Source organism: Eumetopias jubatus, unplaced genomic scaffold (assembly GCF_037043125.1).
Source record: "Eumetopias jubatus isolate StellerSeaLion01/CBP00866 unplaced genomic scaffold, mEumJub1_p1.0 scaffold_4, whole genome shotgun sequence".
Taxonomy (NCBI): Eukaryota; Metazoa; Chordata; class Mammalia; order Carnivora; family Otariidae; genus Eumetopias; species Eumetopias jubatus.
This window is the reverse complement of record NW_028274810.1, coordinates 107,836,195-107,856,255: the sequence shown is the minus strand read 5'-3', so window position 1 is coordinate 107,856,255 and position 20,061 is coordinate 107,836,195. Positions and strand designations below refer to the sequence as shown.

The window sequence follows — 20,061 nt, the reverse complement described above, 5'->3', positions numbered from 1 at the left end:
GAGATGTAGGCCTTCCGGAGCTGAGGTCTGCCTTGGTGACAATTGTGGTGTCAAGGTCATTGAACCGTGGTACTGGGTGGCCAGTTCTAAGGGTGTTCCCAGAGTAGGCACTCACTTCCTGGGTGTTCTCCCGAGAGTGTGGAGTCTGGGTGGTGGAGGCTGGACCCAGGGGAGTCACAGGGACCATAGGAGACTGCAGAGTGCAGGATTGGAGTCAGGTCCACCAGGGGGCTGCCCGTGATGTGTCCTTGAGACCCGGTGGTGGGAGGCTGGCAGAAGGACCGAGGGACAGGCATATGCCACTCTGAGAGATTAGGGCATGGAGGAAGGACCCATTTGGGGTAGGAGCCCATTAACTCCATTCCTGTGTTGGCTTTGAGATACTTGTGAGCCTAGAATGACAGGTGAGCATGTTTAGCCAGCTGTAGAACAGTGTGGGTATGGCTCCTCTCTCAAGAATCCTGCCACCCTGGGCCGTAAGCAAGAGTAATAATCTCTCCAGCCTCGTAGGGCTGGTCTCTGAAAGTGCATTCTGATGCTGTGCCAAGTGAGAGTTATGTGACAGCCGATCCTTCCCATTCTGCTGCTGGAATGATCCTGGTGGTTCCCTGCTGCCGATGAGGCCAGGTGCTTGGGAAGCCATTCGTGCCCGTAATCCTTGAGCATGCATTTCCTGAAGGTGCAGGGAGCTGGACGTTGATACGGCACTTGAGCTCACAGCCTGGGTCCCAGTTGGTCAACTGTCCTGGGAATGTCCTATCTAGCCGTGCCCCTGGAGCACGTTTCCATTGGGGCAGTGCCTGCAGTGGAGGACGTGTGTACCATGGACACTCTGTTGGTGGTCCAGGACAATCACCGTTCCTCTGTGCCTTCCCCATTGTTGGTCTCCGCTCTGGGGGGAGGGACTGACTGATGGCCGGAGGCACCTTGTGTGGCTGAGGTGAGGTGCTAGTGGAAGGTCTTGGCCCATTTCCCTATTTGGTAGAAGGGTTCCTTTTGCTTTTTAGTAGTGCTAACCATGTGTCGCCAATGCCATTTCCTACTCCAGGCCTTCTTTCTTCGTTCCCTTTACTTTTACATTTTCTTTTGAGATCACTGTAGATTTACATACAGTTGTGAGAAGTAGTTCAGAGAGACAGACCCCTGGCACACATGCCCCCCCCCCCACGCAGTCCCCTGAAGGCATCTAGGACACTGACGTTCACACACTCCACTGACCTTTTCAGATTTACCAGTGTTACATGCATCTCTGTGTGCGCACAAACGTGTGCATGTACTTCTGGGCAGTCTTGTTAACTGTACAGATTTGTGTGACCACCAGAGTCAAGTGCAGAACAGCTCCATGGCCAGGACCCTGTGCTGCCCTGAGTGGCCATGGCCACGGTCTTCCTCCACCCCCACCCTAAGATCTTACCATATCAAGGATTTTTTATTTTTATTTATTTATTTATTTTATTTAAGGTTTTATTTATTTATTTGACAGAGAGAGGCAGTGAGAGAAGGAACACAAGCAGGGGGAGTGGGAGAGGGAGAAGCAGGCTTCCTGCTGAGCAGGGAGCCCAACGCGGGGCTCGATCCCAGGACCCCGGGATCACGACCTGAGCCTAAGGCAGATGCTTAACGACTGAGCCGCCCAGGCGCCCCAAGCATTTTTTATAAATGGAATCATGCAGGGTGTGACTGTTAGGGAGGAGCCCAGTGCCCTTGAGATCCACGCAGGCTGTGTGCATCCAGAGTCGGACCCTTTTTTTTTTTTAACAAGAGAACAGTTCTACACCTTTATTTACTTTTCATTAAATTTAAATCCTTGAGGGCTACAGCATCACACGGATTCTGTGGCCAGTGGCTTTAGCAGGAAGGTTGCTTCGGAATTTGGCATGAACCATGCCACTGTTTCCATGAGCACGAGTTACTTTTCCCGAATCCTGTGGTTTTGTTTGGTTTGCCCCCAGGAGTCACTGTGTTGTTCTTTGCTTTGTACACATAAGCACATCTCTTGCCTAGATAGAATTCCGTTTCATCTTGAGCATAAACACCTTCGATTTTAAGAAGCGCTGTGTGCTCCCTCTGGTTCCAGAGACCCCGCTTATAGCCAGCAAAAATGGCCTTGGACCACAGCCTTCCGGGCGTTCTTTGGCGTTATGGGAAGTCCTGTTCCCAGCAGGCCTCCGCACACTCCAAGATGGCGGGAAAAGCCAGAGTCGGACCCTTTTGGTTGCTGAGGCGTGTGCCATGATGTGGGTGGGCCAGAGTTTGGTTAAACTTTTGCCCATTGAAGGCCTGGGATGTTTCCAGTTTGGGGCTGTTATGAATAAATCTGCTGTGAAGTTCATGTCCAGGTTTTTGTGTGAACCTGAATGTCCATTTATGTGGGACGAATGCCTGAGAGTACGGCTGTTGGGTCATATGGTGAGCACATGCTTAGTGTTTTTAAGAAACTGCTGGTCTGTTTTCCAGAGTGGCTGCACCATCTTATGTGACCACCAGCAATGTGGGAGACCCTTGGCATTCTGATGGGTATGCAGGGACACCTCGCGTGGTTTTCATCTTCGTTTTCCTCATGGCTAATGCTGCTGAAGATCTTTCCATGGGCTTTCTTTGCCATCTTTGTATCCTCTTCAGTGAAATGTCTGTTCACACCTTTTGCCCATTTTCTAATTGGATTGTTTGGTTTTTACTGCTGAGTTTTGAGTCCTTTATGTGAGCCAGAGAGAAGTCCTTTGGTCTGTGATTTGCAGACATGCTCTCCAGTCAATAGCTTGGCTTTTCACCCTCTTCACATGGTTTTCGTGGAGCAAAAGTTCTTAATTGTGGTGTGGTTCAAGTTGTCATTTAGGGACTGTGCTTTTGGTGTCCAGTCTGTAGAAGCTGTATGGCTTCGCCTTTACCATTGAGATGCACAGTGCACCTGGAGTAGCGATTAAGATGAGTTTTTTTTACCTGTGGCTGTCCAGTTGACCCAGCTCCATTGTTGGAAAGGTTCTTTTTCTGCTGCTCTGCGCTGTCATAAATTGAGTGTCTACACTTAGTGGATTTGTTTCTGGACTCTCTTCTGTTCCATGATCTGTTTACCCCTAAGCCAGTACCTCAGAGTCTTACTTACCAACCTTTATATTAAGTTTTGTTATGGAAGAGTGTGAGTACTTCAGATTTGTTCTTTTTTAGGATTGTCCTGACTGTTCTTGGCCTTTTGCATTTCTCGTAAAATGGAGAATAAGTTTTGTGAGTTTCAAATACAGCTACTGTGTTTTGGTTGGGATTGCATTGGACCTTCGATGGCTGGGGGAAAATGACATTCTGCCAGTTCTGAGGCTTGTGGCCCATGAGCATGGTGGACCCTGTTATTCGCCAGGTCTTCCCTCGTGCTTTTAAAAAAGGTTTTGTGGTTTTCTGTGTATAGGTCTTGTGCCTCTTTTGTTAGACTTATAACTAGACATTAATGGTTTTGGATACTATTGTATTTCTATAAACAGCATGGTAATGTTTCATTGTCTCGTTGTTGCTAGTATTTGTAAGTACAATTATTTTTTATGTTGACCCTGTATCTGCCAATATTGCTCTGTTTTAATTAACCCTAATAGTTTTTCTATAGGATTGTTCAGGTTTTTATCATACACAATGTCATTTGCAAATAATGAATTTTTTGTACCCTTCCTTATTCCACTTATTTCTTTTTCTTGCCCAGTTGCATTGGCTAGAACCTTAGTACAAATATGAATAGAAGTAGTGATAGCAAAAACCTCCTTGTCTCATCCAGTACCGTTTGTTGTTTTTCAAATTAGGTTGGGATAATCACTGTGCTGATGGGAAGTACCCAGAGGCAGGAGAGAGCTGATGCTGGGAGACAGGGGTTCTGGAGGGGTCCTGGGGACGTGGGTCCGGGTCCTTGCAGTGGATGAAGCATTGTGGGGGAGGTGGGGAGCAGTGGCAGATGGATTGTTCGAGTAGGTGGATACCCTTGTCTGATGGCTTCTGTCTTCTTATGAAACATGTCAGCAGCTGAGCATGAAAATGAGGGAGAAGAGGCAAAGGAAGCTGTAAGATTTCTCAGAGAATTAGTGCCATTGAGTGTGTGGGGTATCCTGATTGGATGGGGGCCACCAAGTGTGCGGCGACCCAGTCGGGTGGAGGCCGGCCCCGTGGGTGAGGCAGAACAAAGGAGAGTTTATTGAATACACCGCAAGGGAGCAGTGGGTGGGCAGGACAGCACGAGGGGCAGGGAGGGAGAGACTGTCTGCCAGGAGGCGGGCATGCAGGGCTGCAGTTAAAGGGGGAAAGTGAGGAGGTGTGGGAATGTAGGGAATTTTCCTTTTTTGGTACCTGTGTCTGGATGTAAGTGGCCCATTGGGCAGCTAGGGCTTATAGCTATTTTGAGGTGGGTCACCTGATCGGCCTGTTTGTCTTCAGCCAGGGGGCTGGGGGTGACTGTAGGCCCTCTGCCTTCTCCAGGTTTCCATGGCTCAAGTTGGCTGCCTAAAAGCGGCCTCTACAGAGTGGGCCCCGCACTTGTCTGAGGTGTGGTCTTGAGTCCGTGGCTCTGCTGGTTCATTCAGAGTTGGGCAGTCGTGCTGGACAGGCTGGGGTTCCCACCTGTGCACAGTAGAGGAGCAGTGGAGAGCACAGCTTGAAGCTGAAGGTGAGGACATGACAGCGTGGGGGCTCTGGAGTGCTGGGGTCAGCATCTGCAGGACCGAGCTGGGGGGGAGGTGATGGTCGAGCATGGGGTGTTGAGGAAATGCCAGAGTGGGGGTGGAGGGGGACAGTTACAGATGGTGACAGGGTCAAGGGCATAACTGGGGCAGAGGATGAGGTCATTGGCAGGAAGAAGAGGTCAAGACTGAGGAGCAGGGAGTTGAAGGGTGGTCCCAGGAAATCGAGACCACCAGGAGTTCAGACCTGGCGCAGCGATGGGGCAATGCCCACAGCAAGGGCTGGTGGTGGTGGTGGGCACAGCCGATGGCTGGTATCAGCTGGGACAGCTGCAGAGAGGAGTGGGGAAGGGGCTGCAGGCCACAGTGAGGAACGGGGCAGGTGGGTACCCCCTTCCAGGCTAGGGGGCTGAGGTGGTTTCAGAATTGGGGAATCGAGAGCAGGGTCAGAAGCCCCCTCGATGCTGCTTCTCTGATCAAGCCTGTCTCTTCCTTCTCTCCTAGCTCAGCCAAGTTCTCAGGAGGTGGGGCCCCCGCCGTGTCCTTGCCAATTCTCCATGGGGGGACCTCTGCTGAGCTCGCAGTGGTCTCTGTATCCTTCTCTTTTAAAAACACAGGAAGGGGGCGCCTGGGCGGCTCAGTCATTGGGCATCTGCCTTCGGCTCAGGTCGTGGTCCCAGGGTCCTGGGATCGAGCCCCGCATCGGGCTCCCTGCTCCAGGGAAAGCCTGCTTCTCCCTCTGCCACTCCCCCTGCTTGTGTTCCCTCTCTCGCTGTGTTCTCTCTGTCAAATAAATAAATACAATAAAATCTTAAACACACACACACACACACACACACACACACACACACACACACACACACACACACACACACACACACGAAGGCTCGTTCTTTGAGAAGGATCACCTGTGCAGTGGGAGGTACACCTGCGAGGCAGTGTCTTGACACTGTACTTGGTCCAAGGCCTTTTCCATTTCCCTGGATGTCCCAGGTGCATCCTCGAGGCTGGCACCCTGGGCCTCTCTGGTCCAGCCACATGTGCCGTCCAGGCTCATGTCCTGCTAATTATTAGGGCCTTGAGTATCTAACTGGATGTTTTCAATGGGATCTGTGTCCTTTGTCCCGTGAGCTGCTGCATGGCCCCATCATGATTGACCTCAGGACCACTTTGTCATGTTTATTGTACATGTTTTGCCCAGTTGACCATCTGTTTCCTGGTTTTGTAGGCTTTGTTTTGATTTGTTTTGCCCCTCAGTGCAGACATTTTGAAGATCTGGTGCAACTGGATTTATCAGTTTTACTTTTCGTTTCTGGATTTTGTGTCACGTTTAGAAAGGCTTTCCCCTGTGCTGGGATCGCACAGATATTTTTCCCTTCTTCCTGATACCCCTGCGGCTTTATTCTTCCTTATGGCTGTGTCTCTGATGAGTCTGGAGTGGAATTTTTTTTTTTTAAGATCTTATTTATTTTGGTGGGGGAGCCGAGGGTGAGGGAGAGAATCTCCAGCCGACTCCACGCCAAGCACAGAGCTCGATCCACAACCCTAGGTCATGACCTGAGCTGAAATCAAGAGTCGGACGCTTCAGCGACGGAGCCCCCCGGGGCCCCTGGAGTTGACTTTGGGGGGAGGGGGAGGCAGGTTCTGCCCTGTTTTTTGTTTTCCGGGTGCCTCCCTGCCGTCCGTAGCCGCACATTGAAGCGGTGCTCCCCGGTGGCCCTGTGTGGCCCCTCTGTGCCCCCTGCAGTGGCCACCCTGGCCCTCCCACATGCATCTCTGTGGGCCCCTCACCCCCGGATGCTCTGTCCTGGGCTTCCTGGCACCAGTTTGCCCTGAGCACTGCTCAGACCCACTTCCAAGGGCCCTCCTTCGTCTGCCTGCCGCTCACTCGCCCTTTCCCTGCGTCAGACAACCTGTCGCTCCTCGTCCAGTTACTCTTGTCTTCTCCTACCCACTCCCTCCTGGGTCGGCGTGGGGGTCCCCCTGCCCCTTCTGTGAGGTTGCCCTCACCCCCCATCTGATCACATCAGTCATTTGTCTGAAAGCTTCTGTGGCTCCCACAGCCTGTGGGCAGAGTCCGGCCCCTCAGCTGGGGACAGAAGATGCTCCCGGAGCCGTGACTGTGCCTAGTGCTGTCCTTCCCGGGTCGGACCTGATAGCCAACAGGAGTGCTCACACCTGTTCTCCCAGAACAGAGAGCGCTTACAGGTACCTAGAAGAGGGTTACCTTGCATGGCTCCAGAGTCCAACAGAAGTGACCCAAAGTGTGCATTCCCCATCCGTCTGCCTCTCTGAACCCCACCGTGACCACTTCTGGTCTTTTTGTGTGTCTTTCTTGTGTTTCTTAGGTACATAAAAATGTATGTTCTTATTTTATTCCTTCTTTACACAAAAGGTAGCATACCATAAACAGACTTTATATCTTTTTTCTTCACTGAACAGCATTTCTTTTTTTTTTTTTTTTTTAAGATTTATTTATTGGGATGCCTGGGTGGCTCAGTCGGTGAAGCATCTGCCTTCAGCTCAGGTCATGATCCTGGGGTCCTGGGACTAAGCCCCGTGTCGGGCTCCCTGCTCAGCGAGGAGTCTGTTTCTCCCTCTGCTCCTCACCCCTGCTCATGCTCTGTCTCTCTCGCAAATAAATAAATAAAATCTTTTTTTTTAAAAAGATTTTATTTATTTATTTAACAGAGAGAGACACAGCGAGAGAGGGAACACAAGCAGGGGGAGCGGGAGAGGGAGAAGCAGGCTCCCCGCGGAGCAGGGAGCCCGATGGGGGGCTCGATCCCAGGACCCTGGGACCATGACCTGAGCGGAAGGCAGGCGCCCAACGACGGAGCCCCCCAGGCGCCCCTGTATTTACGTTGTTAAGTATAGTCACATATTCACTGATCTCCTGATCTCTTTTGTCTTGTAATCTGAAACTTGATACACATGAAACAGTAGCTCCCCGCTCTCCCTTCCCCACAGCCCCTGTTAATCACTATTCTACTTTCCGTTTCTATGAATTTGACTTTTTTAGATATCCATACAAGAAGCACACAGTATGTGTCTTTTCGTGATTGGTTTATTCCACTCAGCATACTGTTCGTGTTCATCCATGTTGTAGCATGTAACAAGATTTCCTTCCTTTTTGAGGATGAATAATATTCCATTGTACGTACCACATTTTGTTTATCCATCCACCCACCAGTGGACGTTTGGGTTATCTCTACCTCTTGGTTATTGTGAATATCTCTTTGAGATCCTGCTTTCAATTCTTTTTTGATATATACCAAGAAGTGAGATTGCTGAATCACATGGTGATTCTAATATTTTTTTAGGAACTACCATACTGTTTTCCATATTGGCTATACCATTTTACAATCCCACCAAAAGGGTCCCAGGGTTCCAGTTTTTCCACATCCTCACCAACACTTTTTCTTTTCCTGTTTTTGTTTGTTGGTTTGGTTTAGTTTGGTTTTTTGTTTGTTTGTTTGTTTTTGGAGTTTTCTTGCCTTCCTAAATGGGCATGAGGTGGTCTCTCATTATGGTTGTGATTAGATCTGAGATAGACTTTTGATCATGTCATTGAGATACCAGGTCTAGCTAGGGCAGTCAACTATCAGTGAAATTTACCAGATGAGAAAAATGTGTTTTATATTCAGCCACCATATCCCATTTCCAGGATTCTTTTTTTTTTTTTATGTCAACCCAGATTTTCATCCAGAATCATTTTTCTTCATCCAAGTAAACTTTCATTAATATTTTTGTGGTTCAGAGATACCTGGATGGCTCAGTCGGTTAAGCGTCTGCCTTCGGCTCGGGTCATGGTCCCAGGGTCCTGGGATCGAGTCCCGCATCAGGCTCCCTGCTCAGTGGGGGGCCTGCTTCTCCCTCTGCCTCTGCCATTCTCTCTCTCTCTCTCTCTCTGACAAGTAAGTAAAATCTTTAAAAAATATATTTTTTGTAGTTCAGGTCTATAGGTGTTACGTACTCTCAGCTTTTGTTTGTCTGAAAAGGTATTGTGTTTTTGGAAGGATATTTTCTCTGAGTATATAACTCTAGATTGGCAGTGTTTTTGTTTTGATTTGTATATTTTTGTTTTTGTTTTTAGCACATTAATGATGTCCTTGCTTTGTCCTCTGGCTTGAAATTGTTTTCTGACAAGAATTTTGTGGTTATAGTTATTTTTGTTCCTCTGTTTGTAAGGTTTTTTTGGATAATTGTAATATTTTTTATCACTTTTTCAGCAGTTTAGTTATTATGTGCTCATTCTGACCTCCTTTGTGTTTTTCCTACTTAGGTTTCATTTAAACCCCTGGATTTGTGAGTGTATTACCTTTCCTTCAAATTTGCAAAAATTTCAGCCATTACTCTCTCAAATATACTTCCTGTATCACTCTTTTGTTGATACTGTCTCATAGGTTCTTTAATTTAATTTTTTTCCCTGTTTCAATTTGGATAGTCCTATTGCTGTATTTTCAAGTTCACTGACATCTCTTCTGATGTTAAGTCCATCCAAAGAGTTTTAACTTCAGATAATTTATTTTTCAGCTCTAGAAATACCACTGGGTTATTTTTTTTTATAACTTGTCATATTCGTGTTTTTCTTTAAAGCCATGCGCATACTTATAACAGCTGTTTCTTTTTTTTAAAGATTTTTTTTTTATTTATTTATTGAGAGAGAGAGAATGGTAGAGAGAGAGCATGAGAGGGAAGAAGGTCAGAGGGAGAAGCAGACTCCCCGCTGAGCAGGGAGCCCGATGCGGGACTCGATCCTGGGACTCCAGGATCGTGACCTGAGCCGAAGGCAGTCGCTTAACCAACTGAGCCACCCAGGCGCCCATAACAGCTGTTTCTTAAAGTCATTGCCAAATCCATCATCTTTGTCAGTTATGGGTATAGTTCTATCAACTGATTTGTTTCCTGGATATGGGTCATGTGTTCCTGCTTCCTCACAAACCTTGTAACTTTTTTATTGAGGTGAAATTCACATAAAATTAACTACATTAAAGTATACCTCTTAGTGGCATTTGGTACATTCACAGTGTTATGTAGCCACTATCTCTATCAAGTTACAAAACATTTGCATCACCCTAAAGGGAGCCCTGTTTCCATCAAGCAGTCACCACCTACCCCCTTCCCTCGACCCTTGGAAGCTGCCAGTCCGTTCTCTGTCTCTGTGGACACCTATTGTGAATGTTTCATATAAGTGGAATTGTGTATGTGATCTTTTTTTTTTTAAGATTTTATTTATTTATTTGACAGAGAGAGACAGCACGAGAGCAGGAACACAAGCAGGGGGAGTGGGAGAGGGAGAAGCAGGCTTCCCGCGGAGCAGGGAGCCCGATGCGGGGCTCGATCCCAGGACCCTGGGACCATGACCCGAGCCGAAGGCAGATGCCCAATGACTGAGCCACCCAGGCACCCTTCAAATAAATAAATAACATCTTAAAAAAAAAACAAACCAAGATTTATTTATCTGAGAAAGAGATCGAATCTGTGAGTGAGAGGAGGGGCGGAGGGAGAGGGGGAATCCCAAGCCGACTCTGCACTGAGCGCGGAGCCTGACGTGGGGCTCAATCCCACAGCCCCGAGATCATGATTCGAGCTGAAATCAAGAGTCAGATACAACCAACTGAGCCTCCCAGGTGCCCCTGGAAAAACACTATTTCTTAGCGACCATTCCATGATGGGGCACAGGAAGCTCTTCATAAACCCCCCAGGGTCTTAGTTAGGTCCTGTGACAGACAGAAAGGTCATTCACAGTGTTTACTGTTGGCGCAGGGGCTGGCCCTGGGGGATTGCTGGTGAGTGTGCCTAGGGGGATGGCCGGCCGCTCTGTGCTCCGTCGATGCGCCCGTGTGGGGGTGCCCATGGCAGTACCCGCAGGTCCGCACCTGCTGCTCTCAGAGCATGCCCCGGGAGGCCCGGCTGTGGGCTTGCAGCTCCCATGCCTCCTTCCTTCTCCTCACGGGCGCTGGGCCCGACCTCGCTCAATGATGCACATCCTGCTCCTCAGCGGACGGTAGGGCCTGTCCTCAGTCCCTGCCCCCAGTGCAGAGCCGAGTAAAGCAAGGGAGCTGGGAGGGTGGAGAGCTTCTTGAGTGACCAGAGCAGGCTCGCCAGTCAAGTGCTGGCTGTCCCCTGTGGTGGGCGGGGCTGCCTCTTCACAGCCTGGCGCTGTCACGTCTTAGGGTCTCTGGGCATCTGCTCCTTCCCCGACTGGATGGTGCAGGCCATGGGGCACCTCGGGCCTGAGCTTGTCCACTCGTAGCTGCACCGAGCTGTGCCAGGCCTGGTCCCCTCAGCCCTTTACAAACACTGACCAAAGGCTCCTCTTGCAGGGGCTGGCACGTGGTTAGGACAGGGACTGTGCCCTTAACAGACTTGTCCTCTAGTGGAAGAGACCGGCCAGGACACAGTGCCCTTATGTCTGGTGTCCAGCGCCCCACCTCTGCTGCTCGGGAAGCTTCCGTGAGGCACGTGTGCCCGCGGGGGTCTGGGTCACTGGTGGGATGGGAGTCTTCCAAGGCGAGCCAGTCTAGAGTGGGGGAGGGTGAGCACATGGGTAGGTGCTAGGGGTCAGCCCTGGAATGGGGGCCGGGCTCCGGGGGCCCTTGCTGTGTGTGAGTCCTGCATCACCCTCTGTTTGCACTGATGGACCAATCTATGTATCTGGGACGCCCGCCCTAACCTGGGCAGTGTCAGCTCTGCATCAGGTTTCCGGGGAGGGGTCACAGCGCCTCACCCACAGCATTCAGATGACCTGACCTTGTTACTCTGTAGAATGACAATATGTACTTTCCCAGAGTGAGGGGTGTCTAGAGATTTTCTCATTTTTTGCTGTTGTAGATAATGCCGCAAATAAAACCAACTCTTTTGATTGCAAGTTATAGGCGCCTACTCCAAAAAGCCAAGCACAGCTTCACATTCTGGGGGGTGGGAAGCCCCCAGAACCAGAGGGAAGGCGGGGGGTGGGCCTGCTTGGGCCTGATGCAGCCTGGGCTGTCCCAGGCTCCATCCTCAATCTCCTCTTCTCTCTGAACAAGGCTGTGCGTGAGTAAAGTGACACCGCCCCTCCCAGGCTCCGGGTTCTCGTGACACCACTGCTAATCCTCACACGGGATACTGGGGTGGGCATGAGGGGTGATGTGGTGGAGTGGTTAACGGGGGACTTTGGATGTAGGCATGGCCTCAGATTCCCTGTGTAGCAAATGGGGATAATGACAGAGACCTGCTGCGTGGCTGTGACATTGGGCGTCGCAGGAGCACGGATCCGTTCCCGCTGGGCTGGGGTCTGGGGACTGGGCCTCCCGTCCCAGAAGCCAGGGGCCCCGGCAGCACTCTCAGCACAGCCTTTGGGGATGGCCCAGGGCTGTGGGCACTGTCCTTCCAGGAGGCTCCTCCCACCTCAGTCCCGGACTCTTGGGCAGCTTACATGGGCTTGGAGCTGAGACATGGAAAAAATCGCCCCGATTTTCTGTTTGACATTCCAGCCAGACCTGGGGGGAGGATTTGTGAACAAGGTGGGAGAGGCCCTGCTTTCCAGCCCCCCCGCCCCCTTGTGGCCTGGGTGTGGTGCGCTGGCCATTCCGTGGGACCCCACTATGCCATCTTGGCCTTGGTGGCTCAGTGGAGGGTCGAGTCTTTCACTTCTGGTGGGCTTTTCCTGGACTGTGGCTGGGAGGAGGCCGCTGAGTGAGGCCTGGGGAAGGGTGTCAGTTGGGGTCCAAGGGCCCGGTGCCCAGAAGGCTTAGGGCTGAGCCTGGAGGGGCCACCCCTTGATGGAGACTGTCCTGGGATCGGGCGTCCACTGTGGTGTTTCCCTGGCACTGCCAGGGTTACCTCAGGGTCACCTTGGGCTCAGAGAAGGTCATCAGCAGCCCGAGGACCTGCCCAAAGTTACAGGGAGACTGCCCTTAGGCATCTTCCAGCAAGGAGCACTGCTAAAGGGGCCCAAAGCAGACCCAGGGCTTTAGGAGGGTGGGCCCACTAGAGTCAGGGGCCGAGGGCCCGAGTAAGCTGCCACAGCCCGAACCAGGAGACCAGAGTCTCCAGTGTGCGCTGGCCAGGGTTCTTCCCATTGTGGCTGGGTTGGGGGAGGGGATGCTGAGGCTCTCCAGATCCTGCTTCGTGATGAATTTTCATGGATGGCCTTCAAAATGAGTAAACCAAAAGGCACGTAGAGCTGCTTGCTCTTTTTGGTTGTTTTCTGGAGGACATGGGCATCAGAACCTCTTTTAATCTATAAAGTGATGTGGTGGATGACACCTTCTAAATCTGGCTGAACTTAACACAGTCAGGTGGTGGCTTTGGTACTGGCGCCCGTCTTTAAGACGTGAAACACCCCAATGACCCGGTGAGCCCGCCCTGCCGGGGAGCCTCGGCCTAGGGGCCCCCGCCCCTTGCCACGGCTGGAGACTGAGTGCCTTGCTCCTTGCTTATGGTCCCTTGGGGTGAGTTGTTCAGGTCAGCTTTCCTGCAAGGCCCGGAGAGGTGAAGGTCACACCTTGTGTGTGGGGTTGCCTGCTCCCTGGGGGTGGAGGGGACCTTGAGGGGAGGGTGCTGTGAGTGGCTAGGAGGGAAGGAGAGTCTTGCAGAGTGGGTGGGGCTCTGCCATGCCCTGCGTTTGTAGTCTGTAGCCTGCACAGCCCTCCGGGCAATTCCGGGAGAGCCCAAGGAGAAGGTGACCTTGTGCAGTGCAACCTGGGGGCAGGCAGGTCAGCGATGCTGTGGAGGACCAGGGCCTTGAGAAGCTTGCAGAAAACAGCTCCCAGAGGCCAGCACCTGGGCCCTGGAGAGGCAGCCTCATGGGGAAGGCCCGCAGCCTGCTGCCCGTGCAGCCCTCCTTGCTCCCTGCTCTGAGCCACGCTGCCCTTTCTGGGAACCCTGAGTGTGTGAGCCAGAGTGGGGGCGGGGCAAGCGCCCCTGCCAGGAATGTTGTCCAGCTGACTGTGGGCTGGGGATGGGCCTCGTCCGGGGTGGGCCCACCCATCTCACCTGATGGCCTGCCCCGCCTGGAGCTGGCCTTGACAAGCTTCCTATTCCTCCTCCACAGGCTAGTGGGAGCCACCTGCTGTCTGCAGCCTGATCAACTGCTCTTCAGAAGGAGGCCCTCTGGAGACACAGCAGCCAGGCCTGCCGTGCCCTTGGCACCCTGGCTGCTTAGACAGTCTCACTGCTGGGCACTGGGGGCTGAGACCGCAGGACTCTGAGGGCACACCCTGCCCTGGCGTCTCTGTGGCTGGGGGCCCGCCCTCTGGCCACACCTCCCTGTTAGCATTGATGCACTGACCCTGGAAGACTGATGAGAGAGGGGAGGAAAGGCCAGGCCATGGCTGCTCCCAGACCCCACCCAGGATCCTGAGGTCTGGAAGGGGAGGGGGCTTCTAGAACTCCCACGGGCTCCCAGGGGCCTCTGCCCATTGCCTTGCCCTCCCTTCGCCCTCACTGAAGTGCCTGGACACGGCAACGTTGTTATCTGGGTAATTAGCTTCAGACCCTGGACTGAGGCTGGCCAGGTCCTGGGCTGCTTCCCACAGGCTGTGCACCCTGACCCCAAGAGGGAGGTGAGCTCCTGTCTGCTGAGCAGCCGAGGTGTCAGGGCTCTTGAGAGGCAGGCTGTGGGCACCCTCCCACACTGCCCTTTTTGCCTGGGGCCCGTGTCCCTCAGGACTGCCTGGGCCTGGTCGTGGCGTGGGGCCTTGTGACCCAGCCTTGCCTAGGGCAGAGGGCACCGCCAAGCCTTAGGGAGGGGATGCCCCCACGGGTGCTGGTCCAGCCTGCTGTCCCACTCCTGAGGCCCAGTCTGGCCCCTGTGCTCCCTGGTCTGGTGCCCCGAGCCGCCCCCCCGGCAGGTAGCCCCCGCCATGGCCGAGCACCTGGATCTGCTGGCAGAGATGCCCATGGTGGGCAGGATGAGTACGCAGGAGCGGCTGAAGCACGCGCAGAAGCGGCGTGCCCAGCAGGTGAAGATGTGGGCCCAGGCTGAGAAGGAGGCCCAGGGCAAGCAGGGCCACCGGGAGCAGCTGTGGAAGGAGGCAGCCCGTGGCAGGCCACAGAAGCGGGTCCTTTTCCCTCCCAGTGTCACCCTTCTAGAGGCTGCTGCCCGAAATGACCTGGAAGAAGGTGAGCGTGGCTGAGCCCCAGGGCACAGTGCCGTCCTGTGGAGACCCAGGGGCTGGCCTGGCGGCCTCAGTGGCATGCTCTCGAGTGGTAGGCCACCTGAGGCTAGCCCGTGATGGCGTGGCACACACAGGGTGCTGCTGCAGGGGTGAGGCTGACGGGGGGTTGAGCAGGGGCATCAGGCAAGCCCACAGGAGCCTGGGCAAGCGCCCAGAGCTTCGCTCAGGTGGGCTGCGAGTGGCCCATAGTCTTCGCCGCCTCTTGCCAGGGTGCTGGGCGATGATCAGGAGAGTCCTGGCCGCCACCTGCTTGGGTCCTCAGGCTCCACCTCTGTAAAGGAGGGCGGTAACGCCCCACCTCAGCAGGTTGGAGCACGGGGGCAGGCGTCCCCCACAGGCCGGCCCCCTCGACACCTGCCTCAGGGCCTGTCTTTCTCTCCATCGGGACCTTCCTGGCTAGGTGACAGGCCTGAGCTTTTGGCAGGCTCCTCATTGCTCCCCGGCCGCCCTGTGTGCTCACAGCCCCTCCCTCTCCCGGAGAGGCTCTGGAGGGCTCTTCCCGCCTTCCTCCAGGGCAGAGGCTGGGGTGCAGAGGGCGAGGAGGGGCGGGCAGTGCCTCAGGGCAGGGAAAGTAGAGGAGGGCGTGGTGGGCCTGCCGCAGGCCATGGCTCTAGGAAGGAGGGTGAGTCCTCCTGTTGCCTGTGGGGCACAGTCAGAGGGCCAGGCCGTCCAGGAGGTCCGCGGTGACCTTGGCGACAGCCTGGGCCCCCGCTGAACAGAGGACAGGGACTAGCTCTGCTGAGGGGAGACCCTGGGGCGACAGGCCTGCACGCCTTGGGCCCCACTGTGGGCCTGCTCTGGGCTGGGGCATGTGTAGGGTTCAAGAGCTCTGCTGGTGGAAGAGGCTTGGGGGAGCATGGGACCCAGGGAGGGTGCTTGTTGGGGGAGGGTGCCAGAACCCCCGCCAGGGACTGTCCTCAGGAGCCTGAGGCTTGGAGTGTAGGGATTCCGGGGGTGGGTCCCGCTTGGTGCTGGAGGCAGGAGCATGCCGTGCACGCGCACTTGGGGCAGACAGAGACCCAGTGCCCCGGCTCTTGAGCCCTCAGCCTGGGCTCGGGGGTCCCTCTGGCCCCTGCACCTCTGTTCTCCTCAACATTCCCTGCTCCCAGCTGCAGTACGGCGGTCAGCCCAGGTACCCTCAGGTGCCCTGCACCCCGACTAGAATAGTGTTGGCCTGTGGCCGGACCTTTCTCTGCGCTCTTAACCACACTCCCTCCTCCCCCTTCTCACAGTCCGCCAGCTCCTTGAGAGTGGGGTCAGCCCCAACCTGGCCAATGAGGATGGCCTGACGGCCCTGCACCAGGTCAGCCGTGCCGGCGGGGAGGGGGTGGGAGAGGAGGGGCGCCGGCCTGGGCTCTGGCACTCAGGCTCTGTGGCTTGTAGAGCTGCATTGATGACTTCCGGGAGATGGTGCAGCAGCTCCTAGAGGCTGGGGCCAAGGTCAATGCCCGCGACAGTGAGAGCTGGACACCCCTGCATGCTGCGGCCACCTGTGGCCACCTGCACCTGGTGGAGCTGCTCATTGCCCGGTAGGGCCCCGTCGGTGTGGCCGGAGTGGGCGTCTGTATCAGGGAGGGGCTGCAGTTGGGCCAGGAGAGGCAGGACCTTCCTTGCGGACAGGAGTTCATCCTGAGACACAGCCCAGGTGTCTCCTCTGCAGGAAGCATGCTTGGCCCTTGCTTCATTTGTTTCCACTCACCTTTGCTTACCCTGACTTCACCCTGGCATGGAGATCAGGGCCTGGGCAGAGGCTGCAGACACAAGGGAACAAGCATGTACTCGGGGAAGTGTGGTGGTTCTCCTGGGCGCATCCTCCTGCCAAGCCCCCTTAAGAGTTTGGGAACTCCTCGAGGGTGGGCCTTGGCCTCTAGCTCTGGTCTTCCTGGGGTCTGACAGAGACATGCCCTTCTGGACAGAGTGATGAAGGCAGCACTGGCAAAGATGGAGGGGGCTCCTGGACATGGATGGGGCCTTTGACAAGGAGGGTGGAGCAGGGTAGGGCTTCTTGGTGAATGGGAGGGGTGGTTGGCTTTACCAGGGTCCAGGATTTCCCCCACTGCCACGGCCCCTCAACTCTGACCCCCACCGCAGAACAGATGGTCAGGGGCGCAGGCTCTCCTTGGCGTGGTCTAGGTGCTGATGGTGTGTGGGTGGTTGGCAGTCTCTTCCCTTCACACACACATGCCGAAGAGTGGGCACCCACCTTTGTGTTCTGCGCTCCCCTGCAGCTCCCTGTCCTCCCCCTGGCTGTGCCTCTGCTTGAGCCTTGTTCCCTGCAGCTTTCTCCTGGCATCTAGGCTCTCCTCTACTTTTTGCTCCCTGAGGCTCCTAGAGTCCTGGCACCCCCTCCTGGCTGGTGGGCCCACTGTGTGGGTTGACAGGGGCACATGGGTGTGGGACCTGGAGCTCAGACACGGGTGGAGACTGGGGGGTGGCCTAACTGGTTTGAGGGCACGATCCAGAGCTGAGGGGCATCAGGGGCCTGGGCCTCCTCCATCTTTGACCCACACTGTCCTGGAGAGCAGCCCCAGGCTGAGGGCCTCCGCAGAGGGTAGACTAGAGGCCTTCATGGGGGAGAAAGGCTCTGTGGCCAAAGCCCCTGTCCATTCTTCTTGCAGTGGTGCCGACCTCCTGGCCGTCAACACTGATGGAAACATGCCTTATGACCTCTGTGAGGATGAGCAGACGCTGGACTGCCTGGAGACAGCCATGGCCAGCAGCGGTGAGTGGGACCCCACTCGCCCACGCGGGGCGCCTGGGGCACCAGCTGAGCTTGCTGCCCTTCAGGCGTCACCCAGGACCGCATTGAGGGGGCCCGGGCGTTGCCGGAGCTGTGCATGCTGGACGACATCCGCAGCCTGCTGCAGGCGGGAGCCGACATCGATGTCCCCCAGGACCACGGGGCCACGCTGGTGAGGATGGGGCCGTGGGAGGTGCAGGTGGGGAGGTTGCTGCTGGAGGGGCACGGCAGGGACTCAGGGCTGAGCACTTTGCCTGTAGCTACACATCGCAGCTGCCAATGGGTTTGGCGAGGCAGCTGCCCTGCTGCTGGAGCACCGGGCCAGCCTGAGCGCCAAGGACCAGGACGGCTGGGAGCCGCTGCACGCCGCAGCCTACTGGGGCCAGGTGAGTGTGGGGTGGGGGCAGCTGGCCCGGCGGGGGGCGGGGGCGGGGGCGGGGGCTGTCCTGGCTCCTGGCTCCAGGCCCTTCAGCAGCCCGGGCTCGCTGGCCCTCAGGTGCATCTGGTGGAGCTGCTCGTGGCACACGGGGCCGACCTGAATGGGAAGTCTCTGATGGACGAGACGCCTCTCGGTGAGCTGGGGCCGCCTCTGCTAGTGTAGAGGGTGAGTGAGAGCGCACCGGTGACCCTCCGCCCACTTCTCCTAGACGTGTGCGGGGACGAAGAGGTGCGGACCAAGTTGCTGGAGCTGAAGCACAAGCATGACGCGCTCCTGCGCGCCCAGGGCCGCCGGCGCTCTCTGCTGCGCCGCCGCACCTCGAGCGCGGGCAGTCGGGGGTAAGCGCCTGTGGTTGACCCCAGTGTTTCGCCCTGGCCGGCAGGCAGCCCGCCCACACCCCCACCTCCCCCGACTCTGCCCAGCCCTTTCCCCTGCTGACGTGGCTGCAGAGTCCGCAGGGCGAGTGGCCCCCTTCCCCCACCCGCACCGTGCCCTCCTGCAGGAAGGTGGTGAGGAGGGTGAGCCTGACCCAGCGCACCAGCCTGTACCGCAGGGAGCATGCCCAGGAGGCCATTGTGTGGCAGCAGCCACCGCCCACTAGCCCAGAGCCGCCCGAGGAGGACGAGGATGGCCGGACGGACGCGGAGCTGCGACCCACGCCCAACGAGGTGAGGCCCCGCCGTCCACCTGCAGCATGGTGGCTGTGGGCCTGGGCGCTACCCTCTGTGTGTGGTGCAGGTGTGTGGCCTGACCTCGGTGCCTCATTGCTCCCACCACAGCCACCCTAGGAGTCCGTGGGACCCTGGGACCCTGGGCCCAGTGCAGCACGCTCATTTCTGCCCCCTGACTCCCACGCAGCCTGGGGCCCACGGCGGCCAAGGGAGGCCAGAGAAGGCCTTCCTGAAGGCCTCTGAGGCCCATGCTTCCCCAGCAGGAGGACGACCCCGAGTTGGCCAGGCCGCACAATGGCCTAGTTGGAGGCACCCCAGGGCGGCACCTGTACTCCAAGCGGCTGGACCGGAGCGTCTCCTACCAGCTGAGCCCCCTGGAGAGCAGCACCCCCGATGCCCTGGTCCGGGCCAAGGCCCACCACACGCTGGCGGAGCTGAAACGCCAACGAGCTGCTGCTAAGCTGCAGCGTCCCCTGCCTGAAGGACCTGAGGCCCCTGAGCCTGGCTTGCCTGCGGACGCCGAGAACCCCCAGCCAGAGTGCAGCTCCGGGGCTGGTGGAGATCCGCCCCTACTGAAGCTCACAGCACCCTCAGAGGAGGCCCCCATGGAGAAGAGGCCCTGCTGCCTGCTCATGTGAGGGGCTGGCACCCAGAGTCACAGAGTCCTGTTGTCAGGCCCCACTGCAGGCTGCCACGGGGTCCCTGCTCTGGAGACCCCGGTGTGTGCCCTGGTGCTGCTGCTGGGGGATAGCCCGTGCAGGGCCTCCCCCGTTCCCCCCATCCGAGGGTGCCAGCTTCCTTGCTCAGGGATGAACCTCTGGCGGAGGCCCTCCTGGGGGTTACCTGGCTGCAGAGACCTGGTTTCATCGTATGACTCTTGATAAAGGGCTGTTCTGCCACCTGCCTTGTTGTGTGTGTCAGCAGGGCCACTGTCCTGAGAGTGGGGAAGCTGTTGTGTTGCTGCTTCTGGATGTGCCTGTCCCTGTTCGGGGGCCTGTAGGTGCTTGCTTGTGGCTGCCTGGCCCTGCGTGGGAGTGAGGCCCCCTGCCGCTGGGCAAGAAGCCTGGCCTGTGCTGCAGCCTGCTTCCCTGCCTTCCCAGCCTCCTGGAGGCTCCTCTGTAACTCTTTCCTTTCCTGGGAGGAGCCGGGAGCTCTGGAAGGACATTCCTTGGGGGTCAGGGCTGGGGGTATCCATGCCAGAGGGGCAGGGATCCTGGCTTGGAAGGGGAGGGGGCTTTCCACAAGACTCTTGAGCCGCAGAGGGTAGAATCCGTACAAGGCTGGAGTCAGGAACCTCCCTGGGGGATGAGTCCCCTGTTCCTGGCATGTAGCCCTGGTTCTGGGGCCTGGCTGCCAGCCTCCAACTGGGCTGGCAAAGGGGGCCAGCGGTTGG

General features: G+C 56.1%; 1 protein-coding gene and 1 pseudogene across 2 annotated transcripts in view; one reads left to right on the top strand and one right to left on the bottom strand.

Annotated features, from left to right (window-relative positions):
• The window catches only part of PPP1R16A (protein phosphatase 1 regulatory subunit 16A), a 37,572-nt gene extending 18,266 nt beyond the window's left edge, over positions 1–19,306 (top strand). The window contains exons 2-11 of one of the 2 annotated variants that reach the window (XM_028093620.2): positions 13,693–14,762; positions 16,051–16,121; positions 16,202–16,347; positions 17,437–17,540; positions 17,606–17,730; positions 17,819–17,944; positions 18,055–18,130; positions 18,206–18,335; positions 18,500–18,665; positions 18,932–19,306. In XM_028093620.2, coding sequence (XP_027949421.1) covers positions 14,504–14,762; positions 16,051–16,121; positions 16,202–16,347; positions 17,437–17,540; positions 17,606–17,730; positions 17,819–17,944; positions 18,055–18,130; positions 18,206–18,335; positions 18,500–18,665; positions 18,932–19,306 — 1,578 coding nt within the window. In that variant the 5' untranslated portion in view covers positions 13,693–14,503. Of the gene's footprint in view, positions 1–13,692; positions 14,763–16,050; positions 16,122–16,201; positions 16,348–17,436; positions 17,541–17,605; positions 17,731–17,818; positions 17,945–18,054; positions 18,131–18,205; positions 18,336–18,499; positions 18,666–18,928 lie in introns of both variants that reach the window. The other variant, XM_028093619.2, reaches the window with a different exon arrangement.
• LOC148164587 (large ribosomal subunit protein eL33-like) lies at positions 1,815–6,883 on the bottom strand (annotated as a pseudogene).
• Positions 19,307–20,061: the final 755 nt, after the last annotated feature.